Source organism: Centruroides vittatus, unplaced genomic scaffold, assembly GCF_030686945.1.
Source record: "Centruroides vittatus isolate TY-2023 unplaced genomic scaffold, ASM3068694v2 scaffold_324, whole genome shotgun sequence".
Classification (NCBI taxonomy): Eukaryota; Metazoa; Arthropoda; class Arachnida; order Scorpiones; family Buthidae; genus Centruroides; species Centruroides vittatus.
The window spans coordinates 1,779,068-1,797,469 of NW_027122701.1; the positions used below are offsets into that span (position 1 = coordinate 1,779,068).

The window sequence follows — 18,402 nt, forward strand, 5'->3', positions numbered from 1 at the left end:
GGCATGCGTGCCTTAGGTTCACCACTCCTGGTCTATAGGGTGTTGTGCATTCTCTTCTTTGTTAACATAAAAGCTTCCAATAAACTAATACTTAATTGTTAATAATGTGATTTTTAAAACTTACAATCTTTAACTGAAAAAAAGAAATAATTTTCTTATTAAATGTGGAAGAATCAGAAATCATGATGAGATTTGCTCAATTCTGATTACCAGAAAATGCCCAATTTTTCAATTCCAATTAATCATCCCATTACTAGTAATAAGATGTCAAAAAACTTTTTTGCTAATTACTAGAAATTCGGTTATGACATAGACTTTAAAATGTGCTTTGGAATATCTGAAGAAGAAAGTAAGTAGTTCTTGAAGTTATTGCTTGTTCATGGTTACCATTCCTTGTCCACTGAAAATGATTACTGGTCAACTGCAGAGGATCTTTCAGCTCCAATTTTTGGCAAAATAATGAGCCGAGAGAGGTTTTGCAGTATAAAAATATGCTTTTATATTGCTGACAATCAAAACATAGATCTTTCAAAAGTCACCAAAGTCCTTCATCTTTATGAAACTTTGAATACTCAGTTTCAGCAGTTTGATATCTTCCATCAGTGTTTGAGTATTGTTGTGGAAATGGTACCTTACCATGGTCATCATTCAGCTAAAATGTTTATTTAAAAACAAACCTATAAGGTTCAGATTCAAAATTTGGATGTTATGTGGAGTTGAACAGATATTCATACAGCATGCAAATTTATTGTGGAAGGAGAAACACTCCACTGGGAAGTTGAAATATGCAATTTGTTGAATGCAGTGCATGTTCTGGAGTCATGCATTTTCTTTCATAATTTTTTCACTAGCCATGAACTTTTGCTACAACTTTCAAACAAGGAATTCTGAGCATTTGGTACAATCCGAGAGAATCATATTTCAAAATGTTCACTTTCTTCCATCAGATTACATGAAAAATCTGAGAGGCTCATATGACTATTATTCATATGGGAAAGTGATCTGCATGAAATCAGATGATAATTCCATTATAATAGTAACCAGTAACTACTATACAATAACTTATTTTAATAAATATTTGTAATTTTAATAAAATAATATTTTTTTGAAAATTTAATAACACAGTAAAAAATATATACAGGTAGCCCTTGCTTAATGTGGGATTTGATTAAGATAAAGTGTGAAATAAATTGTGACAATCTATATGTGCAGCAAAAGTTTTAATAAATGCAGCTTTAACAGCTATCTCTACTTAACATAAATGTGTTTTTCTCAAAAAGTAAGATATTGGTGAATTTGTTATTTTCATGCTGAGTGTAATTTCCAAGGTATATAGTTTAATTACAATAGTTGTGAAATTTAACATATTACTGCTAATGTGGTATTGCATTCTTTGTTTAAAAGCTTATTTTAAAACTTTACTTCACATTTTGTTTGCATAAAATCAAATTGAAATGTCTGCAGATAAAATGCATATCAAGCATATTATGTATACTTAAGTTTCGTAAAGGATATAATGATATACAAACAGTAAAAAGTATTCAGTGTTTATGGGAAAGATGCTCCTAAACATTGGACATGTCAAAGGTGGTTTTGAAAGTTTTATTCGGGAAATTTTGAACTAAAGGATACAAAACATACAGGACGTCCAAAAGCTGTTGAAGAGAAATTTCAGGGGGAAATTGTTAAAAATCAATTAATAACAACTCTTGAACTTTCAAAAAACCTTAGTGTATCACTGACATGATGATTGCATTCCACATGCATTAAGTGGGAAAAAAACAAACTGGATTAAGTATAATTTTGTCTGATGAAGGTAGGCAGCTCTAAGGTTTTATTTTATTTTTAAATTAGTTACTCATTTTTATCCTAGAAAACTTTTTCATCTATGACAAAATTAAAATAAAAATATTTGTTTTTAACTGAAAATTTGTTATAGCAGATCATGATTGTTTGGTTGAGTACTGAGGTACCAATGTGATTAACACAATTTTGATACATGGTAGCATCAAGGTGAAGTAATTGCATTAATCAAGGGATACCTGTATTTTACATTTTGATCTTAAGAATATTTAATGGTTGTAAAATATAAATGAAATAAAATACAGAAGCAACTTAACATTAGTGATATTTTTCGTTCAAAATAAATTTTCAAAGTATGAGCCTCTCCCAAAATTATTTTCTGGATACATTACTAGATAATGATATTTTATAATAAAAGAAACTGAAAACAAGTATCTTGTGATAAATACACTATTCAAAAGTTGAACTACATAATTTTTTTGTTTATTGTAATTTTAGTTGCAAACTTAAAATAATAAATCTTCAAGCTAGTAGTAATACACCATAATTTTATTTTCTAATGTTTGCAGCACTGTGCTTTGATGTAAATAGGCTAAACAAATTGAGAGTAAGAAGTATGCTTGCCAGATGGCCAAGGCAAATAGTGTCACCCTACCATTCTGAAAGATCTGGAATCAAATCTAAGTGAGCAATGCCAAAAATTTTTCATAAGCAATTAGTTCTGGATATAGCAATCCCCATTACCAGCTGCTCTTATTGTGCATTTGGTCAAACCCATGATGAGTGTGGAGAAAAGATAGTATTAGTACCCAAACAGCAAAAAGAGCCAAAAATTAAAAAAAAAATTTAAATATGTAAAAATTGTCATTGAGGATACTTATCTAAGAATCTGAATGTTAAAACATACAGAGAAAATAGCTGAGTGTTTTACATTCAGCTATTTTATACTATGTACTAATAAGCCATCAAACATTACAGGAAATGCCTAGTTTTATTAGATGAGTGCTGAAGTATAAATCCATTTCAACATTGTAGAAATCAGGTTAGCTTTTCATAAGTGATCAGAAAAACTAGACAAATTCTGAAACAATGTATATTACAGATGTGCTAGCACTTTAAGAAATGGCTAAGTACTATGACTACACTAAGTGCTTAGTGCTAGTATGCTGAAGTTATGGAGAAAGTATGGTGAAGGTATGCCAAACTTATGGTGTAGTTAAGAACATAATGTTCCAGACAGTTGCAGAACCCAAATATGAGCAGGAAACAACAAACAGGAAAATGATAATCAGGATTAAAATGTAAAACTAACAATGACAGCTTACAAGCTTTATAAAACTTAAAGCATTATTGATTGCTTGTGCAAGAAGTTTCAAGAGTAATGCACAAATTTTTATGAATACAATTTCAAGTTTCTGTCACCTTTTGGAAATAGCTTTGCTCCTAAAGTTATGCTGAACTAATGATATAGTCTTACTGAAGTAATGCTAAAAATGGTAAAGTTATGGTGACATTATGCAGAACTTATGCTGAATGTTTTGCTGAAGTTATGCTGAATTTGTGGTGAAGTTATGGTAAGGTTATGCTAAACTTATGAAAATGGCAAATTTCAATATATATATATATTCATTTATTTTATAGTTAAGGATTCTTTTGAATATATCAGAAAGAAACCTTTATTAACTTTCAAAAACAATTAGAACTTTGAATCTGAATTACTGTTTAATGTAGATGTGTCTGATATTTGATTTTTTTTTTAAACAAATGTCTACAGTGTGTTCTAAAATATGTCATAAAACTTCAGGAATAGATTCCTTACTTAAAAAGAAGTTTAAAAAGCCATTTGGAAATATGTTCAAATACTTCCACATGGCTTTTTAAACTTGTTTCCATGTAAGGAATCTATTGACTATCAACATAAAAGAAAATTTGGTTGCTTTGGAACTGCTTTGGTTTTTTTAATTTTTTTTCAAAACACAATGTAGTGTATTCAGAAAACAATTGACCATTCAATATTCTTTATTCAGTTATCTCTTACATTTGTCAAAATGTGTTTCAAGCACGTATTGCTCCTTGTCAATTGACAGTACAAGAATAAGTTTATTTTACTGCAGCATTTACTAAATAATTTAAATTCAACATATCTATAAAGTGAAAAAATAAAGTTAACAAAAGCCTCAGCTTAAAAATAAATGAAAACTGGTTAAACCATTATAACAACAGTAAAAAGGAGACATAATTGTAATTTGTAAATATTATAAATTTAAAATATAATATAATTATAAGAAATATACAATGTAAAGTATAACAAAATATATTAACATAAATAATATACCGTATTTACTCATGTATAAGATGATCTTGCATATAGGACAAGGTGTGACTTTAAGATCAAAATAAAGAAAATTAGATTTATTAATACAATTCTAATTTTATTTTGTTTAATCACAAAATATCAAATGAATGTAAATGCACACATTTTCCCACAAAAATTAATGGCATTTTAAACTTTACAGAAAAATCTTGTAAAATCGACAACATAATTTAAATGTTCATGTAAAGCTGGACAATCGGGAACCTTTTTGCCAATTCTTAACAGTTGAATCCACACTCTGTCAATTACACTTATGAGTTTCTTCGAATTCTGATTTATGGATAATCATCTGTTTTCATGTGGGAATGGATTAAAACTTATATTGGGCTCCTGTGTGATTTTGGAATTTCAATTCAGAATTCAATTCAAAAGCTTTGCTTTTCCTATTGCTATTCATCTTTACACCTATCAATACACAAGAACAATTCAAACAACCCATGTAAAATGGTTTTGTTTTTAAGCACCAGAGGGTGAGCATCCGGTAAAAAATGTAAATGCACGGTTCACAAAAATTATTGCAAAAACACAAAGAATCCTTTACTCACGCGTATAGGACGACCTAGGAATTTGAAGCAGTGAAAAATTAATGAAAATCTTGTCTTATATGCGAGTAAATATGGCAATACAATATAAATATAAATAGTTGTAATATGTAAATGTATTACTAGTTTTAACAATATGTAAATAGGCCAACTACAGCACAACGATATAAATGCAACTCTAGCATTGTTCACATCTTAAATTGCATGTTGTAACAAATGTGAAGTTTTAGTTGATACTGTCTTGATAGTAGTGGAATATAATTTTAAGAGTTATAAATCACTCCATGGGTATGTAAAATTTAAATTAAACTAAATGAGTGTGATAAATTTTAATGGTAAATTCACTTTTAGTACAGAGTGAATGACAATTTGTCATTGGATTTTTAAATAATTTATTTAAAATAAAATGCTTGTGGCCATTACTACCTTTTGTAAACCTTTGTAAAAAAAAGATGATGAATATGGATCCCTGCTGAATTCCATAAAGTTGTGGAAGTCTAAAAATAATAATAATCAATAATTTTAATTTTCAAAGTAAATAATTAGCAACAGATAATTATTGAGCCAGGCTTTAAAAACAGGATTGATGTCAAATTCATTCTGTAAGATATTTAACAAGAGACTTTGGATGAGAGAGTCAGGAGCTTGGCTAATATCAATGTACAGTATAGCAGGTTGTTTCTTTTTCAAATTATCAAAAATAGCAGTTTGAGTGACTATTAAACAGTAGAATGAATGAGAATTCTGCCAGAAGTAATTTTGCACTAATCATAAACTATGTCAGTATATGTATAACTCAAAAATTTTCAGCATAGCTGAGGAAATAGTTATTGGATAAAGTAAATCAGTTCTGTTTTTGGTATTGCTATTAGATAGGAACTGCCATTAAGGCAGTACATAATTATTTTGTTAATACTAGGGGAAAAAACAGACATACAGTAGCAGTGACAGGTGTTAAATTTTTAAAAAATATTGAAAAGATTAAATCAGGACTAGGCGTGAATAAAGATAATTTGGATATAGCATTTTTAATTTCATTAAAATTGAATAAGAAATTATGTTTTTAAATGAAATTGGATTTAAGGAACTACACAAACAACCAGACATAATGGTGGCAAACCTCATTACAAATTGAGAGTAAATATTGTATCATCAAGGGTTAGCTTAGGTTTTCTTGGTGTTCATTTTGAAAATTTAGGAACAAAGCCTTAAAATTGCATGAGATGAAATTTTTTATGATGCAAATAAAATTTTGATATTGAAGTTCATTTATCTCATTAAATTAAGTTCATGTGATGTTCTTTCAAACGAGTGGTGATATGTTATCTAGTGGCCCCAACATACACAAATGATCTATTGTATCTATTGTCCCTGAATGGGATGGAATACATCTCAATAAATGTTGCCAGTTGGGAGTCTTTGGAATTCTAGATGAGGGAGAATATTCTGGGGCTCTTTTTGAAAGCCAGTTTGAAATTGCTTTCTGGCAATTTTCCTGTATAGAGGGGGTAGTAATCTATTATAGGTGACAGCCTTGTATGTTTCTATGTTAATAGAGTTGCATGGAGTGCTGTGCCTGTAAGAGTTGTGGTGTGTGATGAGCCTCCTGATGGAGTTCCTTAACCCTTAGCCTGCCGTTTGCCACGCCCCCTTACTTTGTAAAACGGCCAAGGTTAAAATAGGTTAATCAGGCAATATTATTTTAAAAATTTACTAAAAATTAAATTATTATTTTATTCATATGAAAAAAATCACATATATTTATCAATATAGTTAGTTTCAAATACGACATATTTTAATAAAGTTTGTTTGAAAAACTTATGAGAAAAAAAACATAATATATGATAACTGACATTCAGACTTGAAAATTTGTTACTATTTGTCAAAATTAACATTGCCTGGTTACTTCATTCTTATTGTCACTGAGCCAATAGGACGTACAATATTGTTCTGTACAATTTAATATAACATTTGTGCATGTACGTTTATTCGTTGTGAAATTATCGCACATTATATCAAACATTTGTTTAAAATCTGAACTTTATTCTGCTTTCAACTAATATAATAAACTAATATAATTTATTCATTTTATATCAAACGAGATTATTTATTTTCGTAATAAACATATGATTACCAGTAGCAATAGATGTAACATTTTCGGATATTTTAGATTTAAAAAATAATTAAAAATTAAAAATTAAAAAATATATAAAATATCGGAACTGAACGTCATAACTTGATTATTTATGATGCATTAACATATTATAGCTGAATAAACTTATTATAGCATTAATGAACTTATTATAGTAATATTATTGCATAAATATGCTAAAAATAAAATAAAAAATAATCAGAAAATGAAAAATTAAGGAAAAACCATCGATAATTAAAATTTTTTAAGTCGACAAAACACCACCTGGACAAAAATATGTAAAACAGACGATAAACAAAACGATACCGTCAAGTGCTGACATCTGTTTTCGATAAACTTTATAAAAACCGATTTTTAACAGGGTAACGATGAATCGGTACGCTGGCTGTTTTGCAAAACAATTAGGGTAACGACAGATCGGTACCCTGGCCGGGAAAGGGTTAAATAGTTGTGTTGTAAGGCTTATGTGTGATGGATCAGATCTTTGTTCCTTTCCTGTGTACTATACAAATGAGTATATGTCCTAGGGACCAGAGTTGAAGGAAGCCACCTTGTAGGAAAAGGGGTTATGAGAAGATAGTATGAAGAAGGGATGGTAGGTGGGTATTCTGTAGCCCTGATCATGATACACCCCTCAATAAACTGTATGTTGATGTCAAGGAAGTGGATGCCCTGTCATTTCATTATTCAGGATGTAGACAAAGCCCATAGGAATTGTTGTTGAAAGCATCCAGGAACTGTTGTAAGTCAGATTTGTGATGCCACAAGACAAATATATCATCAATGTACTGCATATAAAAAGCCATTTGGCTGTCAGAGTTGGGTGGGATGGAGGCTTCCATATGTCAGATAACTAGTTTGCACAATGTGCCTGAAAGGGGCTTCCTATTGGTATACCTTTATGTTGCAGGCAAGTCAAACCATCAAAAGAGAAGGAAGAAATTTGATAATTCCAAGATGTTAGCATGGTAGTTGGACAGTTTAGCAATGTTACTCATTGAGAAATCATGTTAAAACAAAATCAGGGCTCAATTCTGACTGAAGGGTAGGGTAAAATGACTAAAAAACCACAGTGAAAAAAACTAGGACCACTGAGTTTGATATCATTGAGGTGTAGGATTGGTTGTTGTGCATTGTGAGGCATGGATCAGTTGTGAAATGAAATGATAGGCATATCATGACCAGGGTCTACAGGAAGCCTGCCTACCATTCCTTGTTCATACCAGCTTCTTCTCATAGCTTCTTTCCCTACAAGGCTGCCTTCGATTCTTTTGTCCATAGGGCATATACTCATTCATTTACTGCACAGGAAAGAAACAAAGAGATCTGATCCATTGCTGCACAAGCCTTACAACACTTACTTATTCTCTGCATCCATGAGAAATTACGATTCCAACTCAAGTGGTTTCAAGATCAAACAACGTAGCCTGATGATGTCCATTTAAGATGGAAGAAAACATTTGATGAATTTATTTGAATTATTTTGCTGATTTCTGTTATTGAGTGTGTAGTCTAAGTACATTTGAAAGAAATATTTAAAAAAAAATAAAATAAATTTAATAGAGAATAGCTTTAGCATTAGGTGTGTACAGTACAAGATAGTGCCTGAAAAGTATCCCCTGTCCATAGTTTAGAGCAGGGATGGGCAACCTGCGGCCCACATTCATATATTTTGCAGCCTGCAACTCATAAAATGTGAATAAATATATCAATTTCCTAGCTTAAGGAAGTATGCAGCAAAAATTCAAACATTATTTTTACAACTTATGTATGTGAATAGTTTTTCCCGCAATGAATTTAGTAAAAATTAAAACAAGAAACCGGCTAACAGACACATGGAACTAATTTAAAACTAGCAGTGACGAATATTTAACCAAATATTTCCAATATATTACGTTTACATCAGTTCCAGAAGCTAAATTAAGTATACCTATGCTAATTTATAATTATATATGAATAAATAATTCTGATTTACCAACATTTTTTTTTCTCTTTCTCTTGTATGCGGCCCGCATCAGTTCAAAAGTCTTAAAATGCGGCCCTTACATAGAAAAAGGTTGCCCATCCCTGGCTTAGAGGAAACACAGAAGCAGTTGCTGGTATCACCATAATAATTTGTCAAAAGCAATCACCTATCACATCTATACATAGCTATGCTTTTCAGAAACACCTGGCATAACATAGTGATATCAATGGTGATTATTGTGTGGCTGATGTTGTTTTTCAGTTCCTATATTATGTGTGGTTTGCACAATACAGAACATTACTGGTCACTCAACACAACATTTCATTCCAATGACGTGGTTTGCTCACTCCATGCAACACACTAGTACTAGAGACTTAAAACAGGACTGAGCTGCTTTCTCATATGCCACCCTGTAGAAAATTGAATGCTAATTCAAAAAACCACAAGCGTCATGGTGCACTTTTGCTAGAAAACACACACCAGAAAGGCTAGATGCAGAATATTTTGATATCTACACTGATGTCAGGTAGTGAGACATGAGTTGTTAAAGCTGCTGAGATAAATATTTGGGTCTAAAACTGATTAATAGTTTGGATTTCATCATACATACATTAGAATGATAGAAACATAGCCATAATAGAAACATCAATAAATTTACATATAGAATTTAAACAATAACTGTAACAATACATATAAATGCTTTGCTGTTAGGCCATCTGGACTGCAAGTTTAGTGTTTATCAACTAACATTGACTTTTAAGTGCAGATTAGTAGCTTATAATTATCATTTATTTATTAATTTTTTCACACAGTTCAGTCACCTTTAGCAATGTAAAGGAAGATAAACATTTTTCTTCAGAATGTCAGATCTGTCATAAATAAATGTTTTGTGCTTTTGGCTGTCTTAAATGAATTTTATGATTTTATGGTTTTAACTGAGAGTTGGGATGTCCCAAATTTTAATAATAATGTAAACTTTATTGATTACCATGAGCATTCCTCTGTTTCTTTAATGTGATCCAATTGATGCAACTGAGACATTCTTGTTACTTTTAGCCAACAACTGTATGTTGATAAACTTTTTGAATATATAAAGATTCAATCATTGCTGTCAAAATTCCAAAATTTAAGCTTCTAATTGTTGTTTATTCTCCCTATCCTGAAAGAGGGGCACTTTCATAATGTGTCATGTTATCTCACTTTATCCTTAGTTGAATAGATTTTAAACATTCATTATATGATGATTTAACTTGTCAAACTTCTCATGGACATCATTTCCATTTTATCTCTTGAATCTCCTAAACAATTCTTTATTAATGACACGTTTTATCATTTATGTTTTTTAAATTTCACGTAGTACATTAATTTTTCCACATACAAAAACGCATTCCTAGATCTGGCATTTTCCTATGATATTTATATTTTCTCTTATTCTGTAAGTAGTTTTATTTCAGAATTTTTAGCTGTTTGGAATTCATTTAGTTTTAGAACTAGGTGAGAAACAAAGTACATTTCAGTTCTATGTGCCAAATTATCTTTGTTCTGTGAATTGGTCATTATCATTATTTTTACTTATCCATCAGATAGCCCATAAAAAATTTTAATGAGATAAATGAACTTCAATATCAAAATTTTATTTGCATCATAAAAAATTTCATCTCATGCAATTTTAAGGCTTTGTTCCTAAATTTTCAAAATGAACACCAAGAAAACCTAAGCTAACCCTTGATGATACAATATTTACTCTCAATTTGTAATGAGGTTTGCCACCATTATGTCTGGTTGTTTGTGTAGTTCCTTAAATCCAATTTCATTTAAAAACATAATTTCTTATTCAATTTTAATGAAATTAAAAATGCTATATCCAAATTATCTTTATTCACGCCTAGTCCTGATTTAATCTTTTCAATATTTTTTAAAAATTTAACACCTGTCACTGCTACTGTATGTCTGTTTTTTCCCCTAGTATTAACAAAATAATTATGTACTGCCTTAATGGCAGTTCCTATCTAATAGCAATACCAAAAACAGAACTGATTTACTTTATCCAATAACTATTTCCTCAGCTATGCTGAAAATTTTTGAGTTATACATATACTGATATAGTTTATGATTAGTGCAAAATTACTTCTGGCAGAATTCTCATTCATTCTACTGTTTAATAGTCACTCAAACTGCTATTTTTGATAATTTGAAAAAGAAACAACCTGCTATACTGTACATTGATATTAGCCAAGCTCCTGACTCTCTCATCCAAAGTCTCTTGTTAAATATCTTACAGAATGAATTTGACATCAATCCTGTTTTTAAAGCCTGGCTCAATAATTATCTGTCGCTAATTATTTACTTTGAAAATTAAAATTATTGATTATTATTATTTTTAGACTTCCACAACTTTATGGAATTCAGCAGGGATCCATATTCATCATCGTTTTTTACAGCTTATACTAATCGGCATATTTCTACCTTTAACTTTTTTTTATTATAACCTCAATTTTATTGATTTACTGTGTAACAGTTTTGATCATCTTTAAGACTGGCATCTCAGAGCATCATATTTTAGTGTATAAAATATAACAATAATTAGAGAATTGTGCACTAACATATGGAGGGTTTACTTCTAAAGCAAATCAAGTCCAAATTAAAATTTCTTTTATTAACTACATTATTATTAAGTTATTTGGTATTTTTCTGCATTTTATTTTTGGAAAGATTATGTCTCACTTGTATACACTGCATTAAGTATACATATACCCATTAATGTATTTTGAGTTTTTAAAATAAATTAAGATGATTTTTAAATAAGTTAATTTGCTATCTCTAAAATAGTTTGTGTGGACTTGGTTCACTTTAGAATTGAACCCTCCATATGTAGGAAGCAAATAGTCATGCTTTACACAGTTTCACTTGCTTAAACATGAGCCAGTGGCGTAGCGTAGTGGGGCAGCAAAATTTCACAATAAATAATAATAATATCTTGTAAAAATTTGAACCTGTACAATACACAATAATGATGATTGTTTTTGCTGAAAAGTTCTTTAGAATTACTGTATATTTTAGTCTTTTAAATTGAGATACCTAAATAAGGGGGCGGCGAAATTTTCTTCCACCTCAGGCGGCTGACACCCAGGCTACACCGCTGACATGAGCATAATATGAATGTAGGAAAGTGCTAAACAAAGTTGACCAAAATAACTGAATGAAACTTTACACCTAAATGAATTTTGGCAAAAATCACGACAAGGATAAACCAAACAATTTTCTTCCGCAACAAGACATTTGTGATATATGTCACTTATTGAATAAAATTCCTCTTATGATCTGAATGTTATACTATATATGTATTTAGTAATTACTATTATACTATAATCTGATAAAGTTTTGTATTCTAAACTTGTCAACATGGACTTATCAGATTAATCGGACTGGTGTAATAGTCCTATTAATCTGATAAGTCCATGTTGACAATTTTAGAATAAAATACATGTTAAGGACATTAAGGCAATTAAGGTTTTGGTTTATTTTACTTTATTAATGTTTAATAATTAATTTTTTGAATTTTATTTTACTTATTCTGCAAAATTGTGACTTTGGTATTCATGCAATGATGCAAAATTGTGTATTTCTTAAAGCTAGAAACTAATTAGAATTTAATATTATGTATTTAATAGTGGCAAGAATAATAATTTGTAGAGAAAATTTCTATACTTATTTATGTTTTCTTTTTTACATAGTTAAGAAAAAGTCATCTTGCAACACATCTAGAAACATCCAGGGTGCGAGCGTATTCAGTTGGAAGTCAGGCATCAACAAATACAAAGAAAAATGTAAATAGTATAGAATCAGAACTGGGAACATTAAAAAACATTGATGCTAGAGCATCAGTTAAATCATCTAGTGCACCACTTCTTCCCAGTGGAGCACAGCGTCATCGTACATCATCAACTAAAGATTACAATGAAGATCTTATGGAAATAGATTATAATCAGTCGTCATCACACTCTAAAAGTAAAGTTGGGAACAGTCATGATAATTCTGATCATACCAGACGTTTTACTGTTAGTAACACTCGACAACGTTCCAATAGTCGTTCATCCTCAGGTACTTCTCCAATGTCTTCTCTGATGGAATTAACTGAGAAACCTGAAAGGAATAAAAACAATGAAAATAAAGATCATGAAGATAATCTCCCATTAAAAGGTTTTTCTAGTTCCAAAACTGGTAATTCTATTGAAATTGTGAATATACAGAAAAGTGGAAGTATTTCAAATACAGAAGAAAATCAGTTACCTCATTTAATAAGTCAAACTTCTGAATCAAAAAACAGTCATCTTAACTCAGGGAATAATAATTCTAATTTGAACAGCGAAGCAGTTAGTGATTCAACTCAGCTGTCTACATCAGTACCAAACCCTTCAGGAGATTATGTTAACCTTGATTTTAATCATACATGTTCTAATATTGTTATGTCAACTGTTCTTTTATCTGATAAATCTCATCTACAAAATAATAGTAATATGCCACAACTAGAATCTAATAATTCTTTAAAAACTTCTGCTATGCATGATTATATTAATATTCATCTTGGCACATCATTATCTTCAAAGAGTGATTACACTGTAATGGCACCTGTACAAACAAGTTGTGAACGAAATTCAACTTCACTTTCAAATACCGTTCAAACATGTGATTTGCCAACCACTAAAAGTAATTCACAAACTCCTCATAGCCCTAGTCTGATGTATGGAGGAACAAAAAGTCCTTCATTATCCTCAGGTACATCAAGTGGAGGACAGACACCATCTCCATCTGCACGTTCACCTCAGTCATTCCTCACTTTTAGAAAACAGTTTTCTGCTCCAACTGTTCCTATTTCTGTTCGTGCTGATTCACCATCACCTGGTAGAAAAAGTTCTTATCCCATAACCACACCAGCCAAATCTGCTATTGTTTCTGCCATAACTGTAGCAAAGCCTGTATTGGCTTCTTCAATAAATACTGCCACTTGGTTAAAGAATTCATATTCTTCAGATGCCAGCTGTGTACCAACTTCATCAGTGAATCCACGAGAAGAAAATAATTCTGACCAGAGTAATTTGAATATATTAACAGCACCAACATCGCCTACTAGCTTAAAAGAAAAGTCTTCAGAAGCAATGTACGAAAATGTTTCGATTGGTTCTGGATCACTACCAAATTCTCGACCTTCATCAATAAGTAGTGAACGTGAACTGAATTACGCTTCTCTTGATTTAGCTCCAACAGTTGATGATGATAAAACTCCCCACTCCCCTCGCAGTTTCAAATTGCAGCAACCAACTGAATCATATGCTGAAATTGATTTCACAAAGTCAGAAGGATTAAGGCATACTTCGGGAAGTTTAAGAGAGGGCAGAGTCTAAGATATATTGAGATGCTGCTAATGTAATATTTTATAGGAAATTGAATCTGCCATTATGATGAGCAATAGATAAGAAATGAAAGAAATTATTTGATATTTCCATTTTGATCAAGTTCCTCATAACCAAACTGGAAAATTGTTGATTTTACATATATCATTGTTAGCATTACTGTTTGCTTTTTTTCAGCATTGTGTAAACATGTCATTAAATGCTAGGCCAATTTATTGTTCATGAAGAAACATTAGCATTATCATAATTAAGTAGTTAAACAATGACAATTTTATAAATAGATAAAAAGGAAAATATAATTCAAATATTTATAATTCTCCAAATGAAATTTCTGCATTGTAATTTTATATGTTTATATTTGTAAAATTACAAAGCAGTATAACCTAATTTAAATGTTAGAAACAATAGAATTGTTTTGTTGTTTGAAAAGATGAATAATTATGAATTGTGTGATAAGACTAAATGTTGAAACAATGATGTGATTCAAAAGAAATTGTACAAAATTATGTTCAAGAAAGGAGATTGTTTCAAGTTCTTGCAAAGCCAAAATCATTATGTAAGTGGTTTTTTAACTAATGTGTATAAAAAATATGATGATAATTTAGTTAAATTTGCTGAAAATAATATTAGTAGTAATGTTTTGGAAATTCTAAAATTTTATCTTTATAAGAAATGGTGGTAATTTGAAATATATAAAATTTTGAAAGAAGAAAAATATTTTTCAATCTATAGTAGTAAATTTTAGAAAAAACAAGTAAATTTTTTTCACGAAATTTTTATTAAGGATGTTGATTATATTGCGAGAAAAAATATTTCCATAATTTGTAAAAGAAATTGTAAGTTTTCTTAAGTTAAAAATTTGAAACCCAAAGGAAAACAATATGGCATTCTGTAAGAAATTTTGGTTTTCTTTATTGATCAAATTCTTACTTGTGTAACATTGTATGACATGTATAGTAATATATTGCTGTCATTATTTAAGGAAAACATTTAGTGCCTTTTGGTTTTTCAAATATATTTCCATAATTTGGTGCTTTTACAGATTTGCAAGATGAGAATAATATCTGAAACATATTATTATTAAAAATAATAGTATATTTCATCAGAATAAAGTTTTGTTGATGCAATTAAATTTTCAAGTTTTTACATTGATTGAACACCTAGAGTACCTCATTAAATATGCCTTTCCCAATTAAGTATATTAATTGCTATGCATAATTATTTTGTTTGTTTATTTTTGTTGTGTTTGTTTTGTTATAAAGGTGTTATGAGTTTTAATAAAACTATTGCCATTAAATGTATAAAAATTTTCATTGCAGATCATAATGAAATTAATAATTTTATTTGGTTGGCAAATGATTTTCATTTGATTAAAAATATATATACTAATTCTTTTTATAAATCATATATTTTTTCTTGCAGTTATTTCAAAGTATATTTTTCATTTTACATATTTCTTGTTGGGACTGTCATCATTTGCTCATTCTCAAGAATTAAAAAGAAAAGAACTTGTTCAATAGTATAATACTGTAATATTGTATTGTTAAAAAAAGTTGAAATATCTAATAGAAATTGTGGCTTAATATACAGTATATTATCATATAAAAAACATAATGCATATCTGTCATTGTAATATACCCAGTTTGTTGTTTATTGGCATACATATATTGGTATATATTGTTAATTATTCTGTTTAAATCTGAGATTGTGAGATAATGAATTTTCTCCTGCCATTGCTTTCTGCAATTCCTGGTGCCTTTCTCTTAATTGGACTGTAAACCTCTGCTTACTGTATTAACAGAATAATAATAATTAAATGAAAAAATGCTTAGCTGTATCCATGTTGAATCAAAGTTTGATAGAATAATTTTCAAAACTTAATTTGTGATCAGACTAGACAAATTTACAAATAGATTTGTATGTTTGAAATTGTTTTTTTTTATAAAATATTAAAAATGGAATTTATCTATTAAAATGATTAAGAATTTGTCATAACCTCTAATTGATTTTTAATTTAATGAAATTGCTAACTTTTTTTAATATTTTAATTGTATAATGTTAACAAAATACTTTTTGCAATTTTCAGGTATTAATTAACATAACCATAATTTTATCCCATTTGACACTGCCTGTCCCAATAAATCATCATGTAGCCAATCTGTTAAATATATCACATTTGTCAGAAACAAAAATTGCTATCTATATATGTAAGAGGAAAAATATTCAATTATGCTTCTGCATTTGTAAAATGACAGTTATTAATAAAAAGTGAGTAGTAGTTTTTTGTCATGACTACTCAAGGGAAATTTACTGGTTTAAATTTTTTTCCTTTTACTAAAGTTGTTATTAAAAAAATATATATTTTATGTAACTTACTGAAAATTGATAAATATACAGATTATATGTTAAACTTTGAATAATTATATTGACTAAATACAGCATTGGAACTCTTCAACATTATATTACTATGATCAAAAAGTATCTGGAATGGTTCATTTAAACTGCACATGCAAGAGGGTGTTGTCATCATTTTTGTCCTTTGGTATGACTTTCATCAACAACTAGCAGAAATCCATGTGTCTTCATCTGTTTTTTGTTTGCAATAAACACTTGTTTTGTGTGTAAAGAATTTTTGCACCAACAGTTTTTCAAAATGTCGCATGTCGCATGTAACTAATCAGTGAACATGCATTAAATTTTGTTTTCACTATGGAATTACTTCTATAAAAATGTTGGAAATGTTGCAAAAAGCATTTGGTGATGATAGTCTCTCAAAAAAATGAGTTTTCCAGTGGTACAAGATGTTTGAGAAAGGCAGAAAATGCATTGAAGATGAACCACATTCAAGTAGACCATCCATTTCAACTGATGAATGGTGTTGGTCGAGTCAGAGATTTGGTGCTCAGTGATCATCATTTAACAGTTGGGGACATTGCTTGACAAGATCCAAATTATATGTTCAATAATTTTAAAAAAATCATTTGGGCTTGTAGCACATGACAAAAATGTAAATTTTTTTCCAAAACCAACATGTTTAAGTGGATGAGGAAGTGCTTTCTCAAGGCATAAAAATGAATAAAGGCATTCTTAAAATGCATCATTATGGGTGATGAAATGTAGATCTGTGCTTTTGATACTGAAACAACTCAACACTCAAGTGAATGGCACTCAAAAGGTGAAGCAAGATTAAAAAGATGTCAAAGTCAGTCAAAATCAAGGTTATGTTGACTGTTTTTTTTTTTTATTGTCATGGTATGCATCACAAATTCCTTCCGACTGGCCAAATTGTCAACAAAGATTATTATTTGAGCATTTTCCATCATTTGCATGAAACAATTTGTAGAAAACAGCCTGCTTGAGTCGAGAAAACTCCTAGATTTTGCACCACAATAATTTACATGCTCTTGTTTGTGAATTTTTGGCCAAATATGGTTCTGCAAGATCCATATTCACTTAATATGGCACTGTGTGACTTCCTGCTTTCTTGACTAAAATTTGCACTTTGTGATCACCATTTTGAATCAATTGATACCATAAAACAAATTTTTTTGCAAGTCCTGAAGGGGTTTCATAAAAATGACTTTAAAGTATGTTTTGAGGATTGGAAAAAACATTGGCATAAGTGCATTACAGTGGAAGGGGACTAAATAAATTTTGATGGATAAATTCAAATGTGTTTTGTTGACCTATTCCCAATACTTTTGATCACAGATAGTATAGCAAATTATATTGTATTTAATATTTATGAAACAAAATTTAGCCAATTTAATATTGTGTGAAATCAACACAGTGTATAAGTAATAATGCTATAAAAATTATTTGGATTATGGAAACCCACAGTCAATGAGAAGTTGCTGAAGAGTTTAGCAGGCTGCTGTGTGTATTTGATGGGAAGTCTGGATGCAGCCCACTAAACTCTTTGGCAACTTCTTACTGACTGCAGGTTTCCACCATCAAATTATGAGGGGCATCCAGAAAATGAATGTTTGGCTATAAAAAGGAAAAAAAAAAAAAACAAAACTTTTTTCCTATCATTACTAAGTAATTAGTATAAGACCAATTATTTTTCTACATAGTTACCATTACAATTAAAGCACTTGTCATAGTGTAATACTAGTTTTTGGATTCCTTTATCATGTGTTTCCACCACCAGT

The 18,402-nt window shown here is 29.8% G+C and overlaps 1 protein-coding gene across 3 annotated transcripts in view; it reads left to right on the forward strand.

Annotated features, from left to right (window-relative positions):
- Positions 1 to 16,554, forward strand: part of chico (insulin receptor substrate 1 chico) — a 75,707-nt gene extending 59,153 nt beyond the window's left edge. For all 3 annotated transcript variants that reach the window (XM_067286052.1, XM_067286055.1, XM_067286053.1), the window contains exon 14: positions 12,572 to 16,554. In XM_067286052.1, coding sequence (XP_067142153.1) covers positions 12,572 to 14,239 — 1,668 coding nt within the window. In that variant the 3' untranslated portion in view covers positions 14,240 to 16,554. The remainder of the gene's footprint in view (positions 1 to 12,571) is intronic.
- The last annotated feature ends 1,848 nt before the right edge of the window (positions 16,555 to 18,402 follow it).